The 17075-nt window shown below is 47.6% G+C and overlaps 1 protein-coding gene across 1 annotated transcript in view; it reads right to left on the minus strand.

Moving 5' to 3' along the window:
- The window catches only part of LOC140929440 (uncharacterized), a 39104-nt gene that overhangs the window by 13536 nt on the left and 8493 nt on the right, over positions 1-17075 (minus strand). The window contains exons 5-34 of the mRNA XM_073379240.1: positions 16353-16681; positions 15956-16094; positions 15232-15560; positions 14835-14973; positions 14111-14439; positions 13714-13852; positions 12990-13318; positions 12593-12731; positions 11869-12197; positions 11472-11610; positions 10748-11076; positions 10351-10489; positions 9627-9955; positions 9230-9368; positions 8506-8834; positions 8109-8247; positions 7385-7713; positions 6988-7126; positions 6264-6592; positions 5867-6005; positions 5143-5471; positions 4746-4884; positions 4022-4350; positions 3625-3763; positions 2901-3229; positions 2504-2642; positions 1780-2108; positions 1383-1521; positions 659-987; positions 262-400 (exon numbers count right to left, since the gene is read on the minus strand). Of these exons, the coding sequence (XP_073235341.1) occupies positions 262-400; positions 659-987; positions 1383-1521; positions 1780-2108; positions 2504-2642; positions 2901-3229; positions 3625-3763; positions 4022-4350; positions 4746-4884; positions 5143-5471; positions 5867-6005; positions 6264-6592; positions 6988-7126; positions 7385-7713; positions 8109-8247; positions 8506-8834; positions 9230-9368; positions 9627-9955; positions 10351-10489; positions 10748-11076; positions 11472-11610; positions 11869-12197; positions 12593-12731; positions 12990-13318; positions 13714-13852; positions 14111-14439; positions 14835-14973; positions 15232-15560; positions 15956-16094; positions 16353-16681 (7020 nt within the window). The remainder of the gene's footprint in view (positions 1-261; positions 401-658; positions 988-1382; positions 1522-1779; positions 2109-2503; positions 2643-2900; positions 3230-3624; positions 3764-4021; positions 4351-4745; positions 4885-5142; positions 5472-5866; positions 6006-6263; positions 6593-6987; positions 7127-7384; positions 7714-8108; positions 8248-8505; positions 8835-9229; positions 9369-9626; positions 9956-10350; positions 10490-10747; positions 11077-11471; positions 11611-11868; positions 12198-12592; positions 12732-12989; positions 13319-13713; positions 13853-14110; positions 14440-14834; positions 14974-15231; positions 15561-15955; positions 16095-16352; positions 16682-17075) is intronic.

The following is a 17075-nucleotide window of genomic DNA, read 5'->3' on the forward strand; positions in this document are numbered from 1 at the left end:
CTTATAAAAGGCGGAAAGACGGTATAGTTCGGAGAGTTTGTTACGGAGCTAGCGAGTGGACCATTGACGACGCAGTTTTTGTGCACGGGCTGTTGTAAGAGTGGGTACAAAAATTTTCATGTACTTGGAAATTGTTGGCTCTGAAGGGCGGGCGGCGGGCGTTTTCGGTTTTGTGGCCACAGATGCCAATTTCTGACGCGTATGGAGGAGATTGTGCCAAAAAGTGGTAGGCTAACTTTGGTGACGAAAATGCAGCGTTACCTTTACACCCATACACCTCCACCCTCATGGATATGTGAGCGTGCCAAGCTGTTGGTCTAAAACGGATGTAGCGCGCTCTGATTGCATGGCTGAGCTCGTGGTAGACCACAGTGTCCTGGTCTGCGTTTCCAACAAACTCCTGAAAGTAGAACGTGGACTTTGTTTGGAAAAGATCCTTCAACTATGTATAGGTAAGAGGTTGTGAGGCTTAGAAAGGAAGCAACAGCAGCGTTTTGGACGGGTGCAAAAGCATGGGAGATTAGAGGAGTAACGTTGTTAACTTGGCGTTGGTTTTGCGCTTGGTGTTTGGCTTTTGCCGTGGACATTACGTAGTGGATATGTCAAGGAACGATAATTAGGTTAGGAGAGTTTGTGTCCAGGTAGAAAACGATCTTACCTTGATTCCGACCTGTCCTTGCTCCGTGTAGTATTGAAAGTTGACACCGTCGTCACTGTACTGCACTTTGTACTTGGTTACCCACTGGCCGTATCCATTTCTGCCTTGCGTTGCTAGGCCGGTTACCTTGGTGTGCTTATTACCCAAATCAATCTGCAGCCACTGGCCGAGGTTATTGTGTTTAGCTGACCATGATCCTGCTTTGCCGGGAACTGCTTTAAAGTGGAGTCTTGCCTGGATGGCAGCATGATTGGCATCCCACTCCGTAGAAGCACGAAGTTGGCCATTTGAGATGGCACCGCTTTCCATGCCCAGAACATCCTGACATTCTAGAGATTGAGAAATAAAAGAGACCGTTGGTCGAGTTCAAAAGGATCATTAAATTAAGCGACCTGCTAGCTGTGTTGTGGCGCGAAATTGCAATTGGACAACAATCATCGCTGCGCCATTTGTTTGAGCAAGACTTATAAAAGGCGGAAAGACGGTATAGTTCGGAGAGTTTGTTACGGAGCTAGCGAGTGGACCATTGAGGACGCAGTTTTTGTGCACGGGCTGTTGTAAGAGTGGGTACAAAAATTTTCATGTACTTGGAAATTGTTGGCTCTGAAGGGCGGGCGGCGGGCGTTTTCGGTTTTGTTGCCACACATGCCAATTTCTGACGCGTATGGAGGAGATTGTGCCAAAAAGTGGTAGGCTAACTTTGCTGACGAAAATGCAGCGTTACCTTTACACCCATACACCTCCACCCTCATGGATATGTGAGCGTGCCAAGCTGTTGGTCTAAAACGGATGTAGCGCGCTCTGATTGCATGGCTGAGCTCGTGGTAGACCACAGTGTCCTGGTCTGCGTTTCCAACAAACTCCTGAAAGTAGAACGTGGACTTTGTTTGGAAAAGATTTTTGAACTATGTATAGGTAAGAGGTTGTGAGGCTTAGAAAGGAAGCAACAGCAGCGTTTTGGACGGGTGCAAAAGCATGGGAGATTAGAGGAGTAACGTTGTTAACTTGGCGTTGGTTTTTCGCTTGGTGTTTGGCTTTTGCCGTGGACATTACGTAGTGGATATGTCAAGGAACGATAATTAGGTTAGGAGAGTTTGTGTCCAGGTAGAAAACGATCTTACCTTGATTCCGACCTGTCCTTGCTCCGTGTAGTATTGAAAGTTGACACCGTCGTCACTGTACTGCACTTTGTACTTGGTTACCCACTGGCCGTATCCATTTCTGCCTTGCGTTGCTAGGCCGGTTACCTTGGTGTGCTTATTACCCAAATCAATCTGCAGCCACTGGCCGAGGTTATTGTGTTTAGCTGACCATGATCCTGCTTTGCCGGGAACTGCTTTAAAGTGGAGTCTTGCCTGGATGGCAGCATGATTGGCATCCCACTCCGTAGAAGCACGAAGTTGGCCATTTGAGATGGCACCGCTTTCCATGCCCAGAACATCCTGACATTCTAGAGATTGAGAAATAAAAGAGACCGTTGGTCGAGTTCAAAAGGATCATTAAATTAAGCGACCTGCTAGCTGTGTTGTGGCGCGAAATTGCAATTGGACAACAATCATCGCTGCGCCATTTGTTTGAGCAAGACTTATAAAAGGCGGAAAGACGGTATAGTTCGGAGAGTTTGTTACGGAGCTAGCGAGTGGACCATTGACGACGCAGTTTTTGTGCACGGGCTGTTTTAATAGTCGGTACAAAAATTTTCATGTACTTGGAAACTGTTGGCTCTGAAGGGCGGGCGTCGAGCGTTTTCGGTTTTGTGGCCACAGATGCCAATTTCTGACGCGTATGGAGGAGATTGTGCCAAAAAGTGGTAGGCTAACTTTGGTGACGAAAATGCAGCGTTACCTTTACACCCATACACCTCCACCCTCATGGATATGTGAGCGTGCCAAGCTGTTGGTCTAAAGCGGATGTAGCGCGCTCTGATTGCATGGCTGAGCTCGTGGTAGACCACAGTGTCCTGGTCTGCGTTTCCAACAAACTCCTGAAAGTAGAACGTGGACTTTGTTTGGAAAAGATCCTTCAACTATGTATAGGTAAGAGGTTGTGAGGCTTAGAAAGGAAGCAACAGCAGCGTTTTGGACGGGTGCAAAAGCATGGGAGATTAGAGGAGTAACGTTGTTAACTTGGCGTTGGTTTTGCGCTTGGTGTTTGGCTTTTGCCGTGGACATTACGTAGTGGATATGTCAAGGAACGATAATTAGGTTAGGAGAGTTTGTGTCCAGGTAGAAAACGATCTTACCTTGATTCCGACCTGTCCTTGCTCCGTGTAGTATTGAAAGTTGACACCGTCGTCACTGTACTGCACTTTGTACTTGGTTACCCACTGGCCGTATCCATTTCTGCCTTGCGTTGCTAGGCCGGTTACCTTGGTGTGCTTATTACCCAAATCAATCTGCAGCCACTGGCCGAGGTTATTGTGTTTAGCTGACCATGATCCTGCTTTGCCGGGAACTGCTTTAAAGTGGAGTCTTGCCTGGATGGCAGCATGATTGGCATCCCACTCCGTAGAAGCACGAAGTTGGCCATTTGAGATGGCACCGCTTTCCATGCCCAGAGCATCCTGACATTCTGGAGATTGAGAAATAAAAGAGACCGTTGGTCGAGTTCAAAAGGATCATTAAATTAAGCGACCTGCTAGCTGTGTTGTGGCGCGAAATTGCAATTGGACAACAATCATCGCTGCGCCATTTGTTTGAGCAAGACTTATAAAAGGCGGAAAGACGGTATAGTTCGGAGAGTTTGTTACGGAGCTAGCGAGTGGACCATTGACGACGCAGTTTTTGTGCACGGGCTGTTTTAATAGTCGGTACAAAAATTTTCATGTACTTGGAAACTGTTGGCTCTGAAGGGCGGGCGGCGAGCGTTTTCGGTTTTGTGGCCACAGATGCCAATTTCTGACCCGTATGGAGGAGCTTGTGCCAAAAAGTGGTAGGCTAACTTTGGTGACGAAAATGCAGCGTTACCTTTACACCCATACACCTCCACCCTCATGGATATGTGAGCGTGCCAAGCTGTTGGTCTAAAGCGGATGTAGCGCGCTCTGATTGCATGGCTGAGCTCGTGGTAGACCACAGTGTCCTGGTCTGCGTTTCCAACAAACTCCTGAAAGTAGAACGTGGACTTTGTTTGGAAAAGATCCTTCAACTATGTATAGGTAAGAGGTTGTGAGGCTTAGAAAGGAAGCAACAGCAGCGTTTTGGACGGGTGCAAAAGCATGGGAGATTAGAGGAGTAACGTTGTTAACTTGGCGTTGGTTTTGCGCTTGGTGTTTGGCTTTTGCCGTGGACATTACGTAGTGGATATGTCAAGGAACGATAATTAGGTTAGGAGAGTTTGTGTCCAGGTAGAAAACGATCTTACCTTGATTCCGACCTGTCCTTGCTCCGTGTAGTATTGAAAGTTGACACCGTCGTCACTGTACTGCACTTTGTACTTGGTTACCCACTGGCCGTATCCATTTCTGCCTTGCGTTGCTAGGCCGGTTACCTTGGTGTGCTTATTACCCAAATCAATCTGCAGCCACTGGCCGAGGTTATTGTGTTTAGCTGACCATGATCCTGCTTTGCCGGGAACTGCTTTAAAGTGGAGTCTTGCCTGGATGGCAGCATGATTGGCATCCCACTCCGTAGAAGCACGAAGTTGGCCATTTGAGATGGCACCGCTTTCCATGCCCAGAGCATCCTGACATTCTGGAGATTGAGAAATAAAAGAGACCGTTGGTCGAGTTCAAAAGGATCATTAAATTAAGCGACCTGCTAGCTGTGTTGTGGCGCGAAATTGCAATTGGACAACAATCATCGCTGCGCCATTTGTTTGAGCAAGACTTATAAAAGGCGGAAAGACGGTATAGTTCGGAGAGTTTGTTACGGAGCTAGCGAGTGGACCATTGACGACGCAGTTTTTGTGCACGGGCTGTTGTAAGAGTGGGTACAAAAATTTTCATGTACTTGGAAATTGTTGGCTCTGAAGGGCGGGCGGCGGGCGTTTTCGGTTTTGTGGCCACAGATGCCAATTTCTGACGCGTATGGAGGAGATTGTGCCAAAAAGTGGTAGGCTAACTTTGGTGACGAAAATGCAGCGTTACCTTTACACCCATACACCTCCACCCTCATGGATATGTGAGCGTGCCAAGCTGTTGGTCTAAAACGGATGTAGCGCGCTCTGATTGCATGGCTGAGCTCGTGGTAGACCACAGTGTCCTGGTCTGCGTTTCCAAGAAACTCCTGAAAGTAGAACGTGGACTTTGTTTGGAAAAGATCCTTCAACTATGTATAGGTAAGAGATTGTGAGGCTTAGAAAGGAAGCAACAGCAGCGTTTTGGACGGGTGCAAAAGCATGGGAGATTAGAGGAGTAACGTTGTTAACTTGGCGTTGGTTTTGCGCTTGGTGTTTGGCTTTTGCCGTGGACATTACGTAGTGGATATGTCAAGGAACGATAATTAGGTTAGGAGAGTTTGTGTCCAGGTAGAAAACGATCTTACCTTGATTCCGACCTGTCCTTGCTCCGTGTAGTATTGAAAGTTGACACCGTCGTCACTGTACTGCACTTTGTACTTGGTTACCCACTGGCCGTATCCATTTCTGCCTTGCGTTGCTAGGCCGGTTACCTTGGTGTGCTTATTACCCAAATCAATCTGCAGCCACTGGCCGAGGTTATTGTGTTTAGCTGACCATGATCCTGCTTTGCCGGGAACTGCTTTAAAGTGGAGTCTTGCCTGGATGGCAGCATGATTGGCATCCCACTCCGTAGAAGCACGAAGTTGGCCATTTGAGATGGCACCGCTTTCCATGCCCAGAGCATCCTGACATTCTGGAGATTGAGAAATAAAAGAGACCGTTGGTCGAGTTCAAAAGGATCATTAAATTAAGCGACCTGCTAGCTGTGTTGTGGCGCGAAATTGCAATTGGACAACAATCATCGCTGCGCCATTTGTTTGAGCAAGACTTATAAAAGGCGGAAAGACGGTATAGTTCGGAGAGTTTGTTACGGAGCTAGCGAGTGGACCATTGACGACGCAGTTTTTGTGCACGGGCTGTTGTAAGAGTGGGTACAAAAATTTTCATGTACTTGGAAATTGTTGGCTCTGAAGGGCGGGCGGCGGGCGTTTTCGGTTTTGTGGCCACAGATGCCAATTTCTGACGCGTATGGAGGAGATTGTGCCAAAAAGTGGTAGGCTAACTTTGGTGACGAAAATGCAGCGTTACCTTTACACCCATACACCTCCACCCTCATGGATATGTGAGCGTGCCAAGCTGTTGGTCTAAAACGGATGTAGCGCGCTCTGATTGCATGGCTGAGCTCGTGGTAGACCACAGTGTCCTGGTCTGCGTTTCCAACAAACTCCTGAAAGTAGAACGTGGACTTTGTTTGGAAAAGATCCTTCAACTATGTATAGGTAAGAGATTGTGAGGCTTAGAAAGGAAGCAACAGCAGCGTTTTGGACGGGTGCAAAAGCATGGGAGATTAGAGGAGTAACGTTGTTAACTTGGCGTTGGTTTTGCGCTTGGTGTTTGGCTTTTGCCGTGGACATTACGTAGTGGATATGTCAAGGAACGATAATTAGGTTAGGAGAGTTTGTGTCCAGGTAGAAAACGATCTTACCTTGATTCCGACCTGTCCTTGCTCCGTGTAGTATTGAAAGTTGACACCGTCGTCACTGTACTGCACTTTGTACTTGGTTACCCACTGGCCGTATCCATTTCTGCCTTGCGTTGCTAGGCCGGTTACCTTGGTGTGCTTATTACCCAAATCAATCTGCAGCCACTGGCCGAGGTTATTGTGTTTAGCTGACCATGATCCTGCTTTGCCGGGAACTGCTTTAAAGTGGAGTCTTGCCTGGATGGCAGCATGATTGGCATCCCACTCCGTAGAAGCACGAAGTTGGCCATTTGAGATGGCACCGCTTTCCATGCCCAGAACATCCTGACATTCTAGAGATTGAGAAATAAAAGAGACCGTTGGTCGAGTTCAAAAGGATCATTAAATTAAGCGACCTGCTAGCTGTGTTGTGGCGCGAAATTGCAATTGGACAACAATCATCGCTGCGCCATTTGTTTGAGCAAGACTTATAAAAGGCGGAAAGACGGTATAGTTCGGAGAGTTTGTTACGGAGCTAGCGAGTGGACCATTGACGACGCAGTTTTTGTGCACGGGCTGTTGTAAGAGTGGGTACAAAAATTTTCATGTACTTGGAAATTGTTGGCTCTGAAGGGCGGGCGGCGGGCGTTTTCGGTTTTGTGGCCACAGATGCCAATTTCTGACGCGTATGGAGGAGACTGTGCCAAAAAGTGGTAGGCTAACTTTGGTGACGAAAATGCAGCGTTACCTTTACACCCATACACCTCCACCCTCATGGATATGTGAGCGTGCCAAGCTGTTGGTCTAAAACGGATGTAGCGCGCTCTGATTGCATGGCTGAGCTCGTGGTAGACCACAGTGTCCTGGTCTGCGTTTCCAACAAACTCCTGAAAGTAGAACGTGGACTTTGTTTGGAAAAGATCCTTCAACTATGTATAGGTAAGAGATTGTGAGGCTTAGAAAGGAAGCAACAGCAGCGTTTTGGACGGGTGCAAAAGCATGGGAGATTAGAGGAGTAACGTTGTTAACTTGGCGTTGGTTTTTCGCTTGGTGTTTGGCTTTTGCCGTGGACATTACGTAGTGGATATGTCAAGGAACGATAATTAGGTTAGGAGAGTTTGTGTCCAGGTAGAAAACGATCTTACCTTGATTCCGACCTGTCCTTGCTCCGTGTAGTATTGAAAGTTGACACCGTCGTCACTGTACTGCACTTTGTACTTGGTTACCCACTGGCCGTATCCATTTCTGCCTTGCGTTGCTAGGCCGGTTACCTTGGTGTGCTTATTACCCAAATCAATCTGCAGCCACTGGCCGAGGTTATTGTGTTTAGCTGACCATGATCCTGCTTTGCCGGGAACTGCTTTAAAGTGGAGTCTTGCCTGGATGGCAGCATGATTGGCATCCCACTCCGTAGAAGCACGAAGTTGGCCATTTGAGATGGCACCGCTTTCCATGCCCAGAGCATCCTGACATTCTGGAGATTGAGAAATAAAAGAGACCGTTGGTCGAGTTCAAAAGGATCATTAAATTAAGCGACCTGCTAGCTGTGTTGTGGCGCGAAATTGCAATTGGACAACAATCATCGCTGCGCCATTTGTTTGAGCAAGACTTATAAAAGGCGGAAAGACGGTATAGTTCGGAGAGTTTGTTACGGAGCTAGCGAGTGGACCATTGACGACGCAGTTTTTGTGCACGGGCTGTTTTAATAGTCGGTACAAAAATTTTCATGTACTTGGAAACTGTTGGCTCTGAAGGGCGGGCGGCGAGCGTTTTCGGTTTTGTGGCCACAGATGCCAATTTCTGACCCGTATGGAGGAGCTTGTGCCAAAAAGTGGTAGGCTAACTTTGGTGACGAAAATGCAGCGTTACCTTTACACCCATACACCTCCACCCTCATGGATATGTGAGCGTGCCAAGCTGTTGGTCTAAAGCGGATGTAGCGCGCTCTGATTGCATGGCTGAGCTCGTGGTAGACCACAGTGTCCTGGTCTGCGTTTCCAACAAACTCCTGAAAGTAGAACGTGGACTTTGTTTGGAAAAGATCCTTCAACTATGTATAGGTAAGAGGTTGTGAGGCTTAGAAAGGAAGCAACAGCAGCGTTTTGGACGGGTGCAAAAGCATGGGAGATTAGAGGAGTAACGTTGTTAACTTGGCGTTGGTTTTGCGCTTGGTGTTTGGCTTTTGCCGTGGACATTACGTAGTGGATATGTCAAGGAACGATAATTAGGTTAGGAGAGTTTGTGTCCAGGTAGAAAACGATCTTACCTTGATTCCGACCTGTCCTTGCTCCGTGTAGTATTGAAAGTTGACACCGTCGTCACTGTACTGCACTTTGTACTTGGTTACCCACTGGCCGTATCCATTTCTGCCTTGCGTTGCTAGGCCGGTTACCTTGGTGTGCTTATTACCCAAATCAATCTGCAGCCACTGGCCGAGGTTATTGTGTTTAGCTGACCATGATCCTGCTTTGCCGGGAACTGCTTTAAAGTGGAGTCTTGCCTGGATGGCAGCATGATTGGCATCCCACTCCGTAGAAGCACGAAGTTGGCCATTTGAGATGGCACCGCTTTCCATGCCCAGAGCATCCTGACATTCTGGAGATTGAGAAATAAAAGAGACCGTTGGTCGAGTTCAAAAGGATCATTAAATTAAGCGACCTGCTAGCTGTGTTGTGGCGCGAAATTGCAATTGGACAACAATCATCGCTGCGCCATTTGTTTGAGCAAGACTTATAAAAGGCGGAAAGACGGTATAGTTCGGAGAGTTTGTTACGGAGCTAGCGAGTGGACCATTGACGACGCAGTTTTTGTGCACGGGCTGTTGTAAGAGTGGGTACAAAAATTTTCATGTACTTGGAAATTGTTGGCTCTGAAGGGCGGGCGGCGGGCGTTTTCGGTTTTGTTGCCACACATGCCAATTTCTGACGCGTATGGAGGAGATTGTGCCAAAAAGTGGTAGGCTAACTTTGGTGACGAAAATGCAGCGTTACCTTTACACCCATACACCTCCACCCTCATGGATATGTGAGCATGCCAAGCTGTTGGTCTAAAACGGATGTAGCGCGCTCTGATTGCATGGCTGAGCTCGTGGTAGACCACAGTGTCCTGGTCTGCGTTTCCAACAAACTCCTGAAAGTAGAACGTGGACTTTGTTTGGAAAAGATTTTTTAACTATGTATAGGTAAGAGGTTGTGAGGCTTAGAAAGGAAGCAACAGCAGCGTTTTGGACGGGTGCAAAAGCATGGGAGATTAGAGGAGTAACGTTGTTAACTTGGCGTTGGTTTTTCGCTTGGTGTTTGGCTTTTGCCGTGGACATTACGTAGTGGATATGTCAAGGAACGATAATTAGGTTAGGAGAGTTTGTGTCCAGGTAGAAAACGATCTTACCTTGATTCCGACCTGTCCTTGCTCCGTGTAGTATTGAAAGTTGACACCGTCGTCACTGTACTGCACTTTGTACTTGGTTACCCACTGGCCGTATCCATTTCTGCCTTGCGTTGCTAGGCCGGTTACCTTGGTGTGCTTATTACCCAAATCAATCTGCAGCCACTGGCCGAGGTTATTGTGTTTAGCTGACCATGATCCTGCTTTGCCGGGAACTGCTTTAAAGTGGAGTCTTGCCTGGATGGCAGCATGATTGGCATCCCACTCCGTAGAAGCACGAAGTTGGCCATTTGAGATGGCACCGCTTTCCATGCCCAGAGCATCCTGACATTCTGGAGATTGAGAAATAAAAGAGACCGTTGGTCGAGTTCAAAAGGATCATTAAATTAAGCGACCTGCTAGCTGTGTTGTGGCGCGAAATTGCAATTGGACAACAATCATCGCTGCGCCATTTGTTTGAGCAAGACTTATAAAAGGCGGAAAGACGGTATAGTTCGGAGAGTTTGTTACGGAGCTAGCGAGTGGACCATTGACGACGCAGTTTTTGTGCACGGGCTGTTTTAATAGTCGGTACAAAAATTTTCATGTACTTGGAAACTGTTGGCTCTGAAGGGCGGGCGGCGAGCGTTTTCGGTTTTGTGGCCACAGATGCCAATTTCTGACCCGTATGGAGGAGCTTGTGCCAAAAAGTGGTAGGCTAACTTTGGTGACGAAAATGCAGCGTTACCTTTACACCCATACACCTCCACCCTCATGGATATGTGAGCGTGCCAAGCTGTTGGTCTAAAGCGGATGTAGCGCGCTCTGATTGCATGGCTGAGCTCGTGGTAGACCACAGTGTCCTGGTCTGCGTTTCCAACAAACTCCTGAAAGTAGAACGTGGACTTTGTTTGGAAAAGATCCTTCAACTATGTATAGGTAAGAGGTTGTGAGGCTTAGAAAGGAAGCAACAGCAGCGTTTTGGACGGGTGCAAAAGCATGGGAGATTAGAGGAGTAACGTTGTTAACTTGGCGTTGGTTTTGCGCTTGGTGTTTGGCTTTTGCCGTGGACATTACGTAGTGGATATGTCAAGGAACGATAATTAGGTTAGGAGAGTTTGTGTCCAGGTAGAAAACGATCTTACCTTGATTCCGACCTGTCCTTGCTCCGTGTAGTATTGAAAGTTGACACCGTCGTCACTGTACTGCACTTTGTACTTGGTTACCCACTGGCCGTATCCATTTCTGCCTTGCGTTGCTAGGCCGGTTACCTTGGTGTGCTTATTACCCAAATCAATCTGCAGCCACTGGCCGAGGTTATTGTGTTTAGCTGACCATGATCCTGCTTTGCCGGGAACTGCTTTAAAGTGGAGTCTTGCCTGGATGGCAGCATGATTGGCATCCCACTCCGTAGAAGCACGAAGTTGGCCATTTGAGATGGCACCGCTTTCCATGCCCAGAGCATCCTGACATTCTGGAGATTGAGAAATAAAAGAGACCGTTGGTCGAGTTCAAAAGGATCATTAAATTAAGCGACCTGCTAGCTGTGTTGTGGCGCGAAATTGCAATTGGACAACAATCATCGCTGCGCCATTTGTTTGAGCAAGACTTATAAAAGGCGGAAAGACGGTATAGTTCGGAGAGTTTGTTACGGAGCTAGCGAGTGGACCATTGACGACGCAGTTTTTGTGCACGGGCTGTTGTAAGAGTGGGTACAAAAATTTTCATGTACTTGGAAATTGTTGGCTCTGAAGGGCGGGCGGCGGGCGTTTTCGGTTTTGTTGCCACACATGCCAATTTCTGACGCGTATGGAGGAGATTGTGCCAAAAAGTGGTAGGCTAACTTTGGTGACGAAAATGCAGCGTTACCTTTACACCCATACACCTCCACCCTCATGGATATGTGAGCATGCCAAGCTGTTGGTCTAAAACGGATGTAGCGCGCTCTGATTGCATGGCTGAGCTCGTGGTAGACCACAGTGTCCTGGTCTGCGTTTCCAACAAACTCCTGAAAGTAGAACGTGGACTTTGTTTGGAAAAGATTTTTTAACTATGTATAGGTAAGAGGTTGTGAGGCTTAGAAAGGAAGCAACAGCAGCGTTTTGGACGGGTGCAAAAGCATGGGAGATTAGAGGAGTAACGTTGTTAACTTGGCGTTGGTTTTGCGCTTGGTGTTTGGCTTTTGCCGTGGACATTACGTAGTGGATATGTCAAGGAACGATAATTAGGTTAGGAGAGTTTGTGTCCAGGTAGAAAACGATCCTACCTTGATTCCGACCTGTCCTTGCTCCGTGTAGTATTGAAAGTTGACACCGTCGTCACTGTACTGCACTTTGTACTTGGTTACCCACTGGCCGTATCCATTTCTGCCTTGCGTTGCTAGGCCGGTTACCTTGGTGTGCTTATTACCCAAATCAATCTGCAGCCACTGGCCGAGGTTATTGTGTTTAGCTGACCATGATCCTGCTTTGCCGGGAACTGCTTTAAAGTGGAGTCTTGCCTGGATGGCAGCATGATTGGCATCCCACTCCGTAGAAGCACGAAGTTGGCCATTTGAGATGGCACCGCTTTCCATGCCCAGAGCATCCTGACATTCTGGAGATTGAGAAATAAAAGAGACCGTTGGTCGAGTTCAAAAGGATCATTAAATTAAGCGACCTGCTAGCTGTGTTGTGGCGCGAAATTGCAATTGGACAACAATCATCGCTGCGCCATTTGTTTGAGCAAGACTTATAAAAGGCGGAAAGACGGTATAGTTCGGAGAGTTTGTTACGGAGCTAGCGAGTGGACCATTGACGACGCAGTTTTTGTGCACGGGCTGTTGTAAGAGTGGGTACAAAAATTTTCATGTACTTGGAAATTGTTGGCTCTGAAGGGCGGGCGGCGGGCGTTTTCGGTTTTGTTGCCACACATGCCAATTTCTGACGCGTATGGAGGAGATTGTGCCAAAAAGTGGTAGGCTAACTTTGGTGACGAAAATGCAGCGTTACCTTTACACCCATACACCTCCACCCTCATGGATATGTGAGCGTGCCAAGCTGTTGGTCTAAAACGGATGTAGCGCGCTCTGATTGCATGGCTGAGCTCGTGGTAGACCACAGTGTCCTGGTCTGCGTTTCCAACAAACTCCTGAAAGTAGAACGTGGACTTTGTTTGGAAAAGATTTTTTAACTATGTATAGGTAAGAGGTTGTGAGGCTTAGAAAGGAAGCAACAGCAGCGTTTTGGACGGGTGCAAAAGCATGGGAGATTAGAGGAGTAACGTTGTTAACTTGGCGTTGGTTTTGCGCTTGGTGTTTGGCTTTTGCCGTGGACATTACGTAGTGGATATGTCAAGGAACGATAATTAGGTTAGGAGAGTTTGTGTCCAGGTAGAAAACGATCCTACCTTGATTCCGACCTGTCCTTGCTCCGTGTAGTATTGAAAGTTGACACCGTCGTCACTGTACTGCACTTTGTACTTGGTTACCCACTGGCCGTATCCATTTCTGCCTTGCGTTGCTAGGCCGGTTACCTTGGTGTGCTTATTACCCAAATCAATCTGCAGCCACTGGCCGAGGTTATTGTGTTTAGCTGACCATGATCCTGCTTTGCCGGGAACTGCTTTAAAGTGGAGTCTTGCCTGGATGGCAGCATGATTGGCATCCCACTCCGTAGAAGCACGAAGTTGGCCATTTGAGATGGCACCGCTTTCCATGCCCAGAGCATCCTGACATTCTGGAGATTGAGAAATAAAAGAGACCGTTGGTCGAGTTCAAAAGGATCATTAAATTAAGCGACCTGCTAGCTTTGTTGTGGCGCGAAATTGCAATTGGACAACAATCATCGCTGCGCCATTTGTTTGAGCAAGACTTATAAAAGGCGGAAAGACGGTATAGTTCGGAGAGTTTGTTACGGAGCTAGCGAGTGGACCATTGACGACGCAGTTTTTGTGCACGGGCTGTTGTAAGAGTGGGTACAAAAATTTTCATGTACTTGGAAATTGTTGGCTCTGAAGGGCGGGCGGCGGGCGTTTTCGGTTTTGTTGCCACACATGCCAATTTCTGACGCGTATGGAGGAGATTGTGCCAAAAAGTGGTAGGCTAACTTTGGTGACGAAAATGCAGCGTTACCTTTACACCCATACACCTCCACCCTCATGGATATGTGAGCGTGCCAAGCTGTTGGTCTAAAACGGATGTAGCGCGCTCTGATTGCATGGCTGAGCTCGTGGTAGACCACAGTGTCCTGGTCTGCGTTTCCAACAAACTCCTGAAAGTAGAACGTGGACTTTGTTTGGAAAAGATTTTTTAACTATGTATAGGTAAGAGGTTGTGAGGCTTAGAAAGGAAGCAACAGCAGCGTTTTGGACGGGTGCAAAAGCATGGGAGATTAGAGGAGTAACGTTGTTAACTTGGCGTTAGTTTTGCGCTTGGTGTTTGGCTTTTGCCGTGGACATTACGTAGTGGATATGTCAAGGAACGATAATTAGGTTAGGAGAGTTTGTGTCCAGGTAGAAAACGATCCTACCTTGATTCCGACCTGTCCTTGCTCCGTGTAGTATTGAAAGTTGACACCGTCGTCACTGTACTGCACTTTGTACTTGGTTACCCACTGGCCGTATCCATTTCTGCCTTGCGTTGCTAGGCCGGTTACCTTGGTGTGCTTATTACCCAAATCAATCTGCAGCCACTGGCCGAGGTTATTGTGTTTAGCTGACCATGATCCTGCTTTGCCGGGAACTGCTTTAAAGTGGAGTCTTGCCTGGATGGCAGCATGATTGGCATCCCACTCCGTAGAAGCACGAAGTTGGCCATTTGAGATGGCACCGCTTTCCATGCCCAGAGCATCCTGACATTCTGGAGATTGAGAAATAAAAGAGACCGTTGGTCGAGTTCAAAAGGATCATTAAATTAAGCGACCTGCTAGCTGTGTTGTGGCGCGAAATTGCAATTGGACAACAATCATCGCTGCGCCATTTGTTTGAGCAAGACTTATAAAAGGCGGAAAGACGGTATAGTTCGGAGAGTTTGTTACGGAGCTAGCGAGTGGACCATTGACGACGCAGTTTTTGTGCACGGGCTGTTGTAAGAGTGGGTACAAAAATTTTCATGTACTTGGAAATTGTTGGCTCTGAAGGGCGGGCGGCGGGCGTTTTCGGTTTTGTTGCCACACATGCCAATTTCTGACGCCTATGGAGGAGCTTGTGCCAAAAAGTGGTAGGCTAACTTTGCTGACGAAAATGCAGCGTTACCTTTACACCCATACACCTCCACCCTCATGGATATGTGAGCGTGCCAAGCTGTTGGTCTAAAGCGGATGTAGCGCGCTCTGATTGCATGGCTGAGCTCGTGGTAGACCACAGTGTCCTGGTCTGCGTTTCCAACAAACTCCTGAAAGTAGAACGTGGACTTTGTTTGGAAAAGATCCTTCAACTATGTATAGGTAAGAGGTTGTGAGGCTTAGAAAGGAAGCAACAGCAGCGTTTTGGACGGGTGCAAAAGCATGGGAGATTAGAGGAGTAACGTTGTTAACTTGGCGTTGGTTTTGCGCTTGGTGTTTGGCTTTTGCCGTGGACATTACGTAGTGGATATGTCAAGGAACGATAATTAGGTTAGGAGAGTTTGTGTCCAGGTAGAAAACGATCTTACCTTGATTCCGACCTGTCCTTGCTCCGTGTAGTATTGAAAGTTGACACCGTCGTCACTGTACTGCACTTTGTACTTGGTTACCCACTGGCCGTATCCATTTCTGCCTTGCGTTGCTAGGCTGGTTACCTTGGTGTGCTTATTACCCAAATCAATCTGCAGCCACTGGCCGAGGTTATTGTGTTTAGCTGACCATGATCCTGCTTTGCCGGGAACTGCTTTAAAGTGGAGTCTTGCCTGGATGGCAGCATGATTGGCATCCCACTCCGTAGAAGCACGAAGTTGGCCATTTGAGATGGCACCGCTTTCCATGCCCAGAGCATCCTGACATTCTGGAGATTGAGAAATAAAAGAGACCGTTGGTCGAGTTCAAAAGGATCATTAAATTAAGCGACCTGCTAGCTGTGTTGTGGCGCGAAATTGCAATTGGACAACAATCATCGCTGCGCCATTTGTTTGAGCAAGACTTATAAAAGGCGGAAAGACGGTATAGTTCGGAGAGTTTGTTACGGAGCTAGCGAGTGGACCATTGACGACGCAGTTTTTGTGCACGGGCTGTTGTAAGAGTGGGTACAAAAATTTTCATGTACTTGGAAATTGTTGGCTCTGAAGGGCGGGCGGCGGGCGTTTTCGGTTTTGTTGCCACACATGCCAATTTCTGACGCCTATGGAGGAGCTTGTGCCAAAAAGTGGTAGGCTAACTTTGCTGACGAAAATGCAGCGTTACCTTTACACCCATACACCTCCACCCTCATGGATATGTGAGCGTGCCAAGCTGTTGGTCTAAAGCGGATGTAGCGCGCTCTGATTGCATGGCTGAGCTCGTGGTAGACCACAGTGTCCTGGTCTGCGTTTCCAACAAACTCCTGAAAGTAGAACGTGGACTTTGTTTGGAAAAGATCCTTCAACTATGTATAGGTAAGAGGTTGTGAGGCTTAGAAAGGAAGCAACAGCAGCGTTTTGGACGGGTGCAAAAGCATGGGAGATTAGAGGAGTAACGTTGTTAACTTGGCGTTGGTTTTGCGCTTGGTGTTTGGCTTTTGCCGTGGACATTACGTAGTGGATATGTCAAGGAACGATAATTAGGTTAGGAGAGTTTGTGTCCAGGTAGAAAACGATCTTACCTTGATTCCGACCTGTCCTTGCTCCGTGTAGTATTGAAAGTTGACACCGTCGTCACTGTACTGCACTTTGTACTTGGTTACCCACTGGCCGTATCCATTTCTGCCTTGCGTTGCTAGGCCGGTTACCTTGGTGTGCTTATTACCCAAATCAATCTGCAGCCACTGGCCGAGGTTATTGTGTTTAGCTGACCATGATCCTGCTTTGCCGGGAACTGCTTTAAAGTGGAGTCTTGCCTGGATGGCAGCATGATTGGCATCCCACTCCGTAGAAGCACGAAGTTGGCCATTTGAGATGGCACCGCTTTCCATGCCCAGAGCATCCTGACATTCTGGAGATTGAGAAATAAAAGAGACCGTTGGTCGAGTTCAAAAGGATCATTAAATTAAGCGACCTGCTAGCTGTGTTGTGGCGCGAAATTGCAATTGGACAACAATCATCGCTGCGCCATTTGTTTGAGCAAGACTTATAAAAGGCGGAAAGACGGTATAGTTCGGAGAGTTTGTTACGGAGCTAGCGAGTGGACCATTGACGACGCAGTTTTTGTGCACGGGCTGTTGTAAGAGTGGGTACAAAAATTTTCATGTACTTGGAAATTGTTGGCTCTGAAGGGCGGGCGGCGGGCGTTTTCGGTTTTGTTGCCACACATGCCAATTTCTGACGCCTATGGAGGAGCTTGTGCCAAAAAGTGGTAGGCTAACTTTGGTGACGAAAATGCAGCGTTA

Source organism: Porites lutea, chromosome 1 (assembly GCF_958299795.1).
Source record: "Porites lutea chromosome 1, jaPorLute2.1, whole genome shotgun sequence".
NCBI lineage: Eukaryota > Metazoa > Cnidaria > Anthozoa > Scleractinia > Poritidae > Porites > Porites lutea.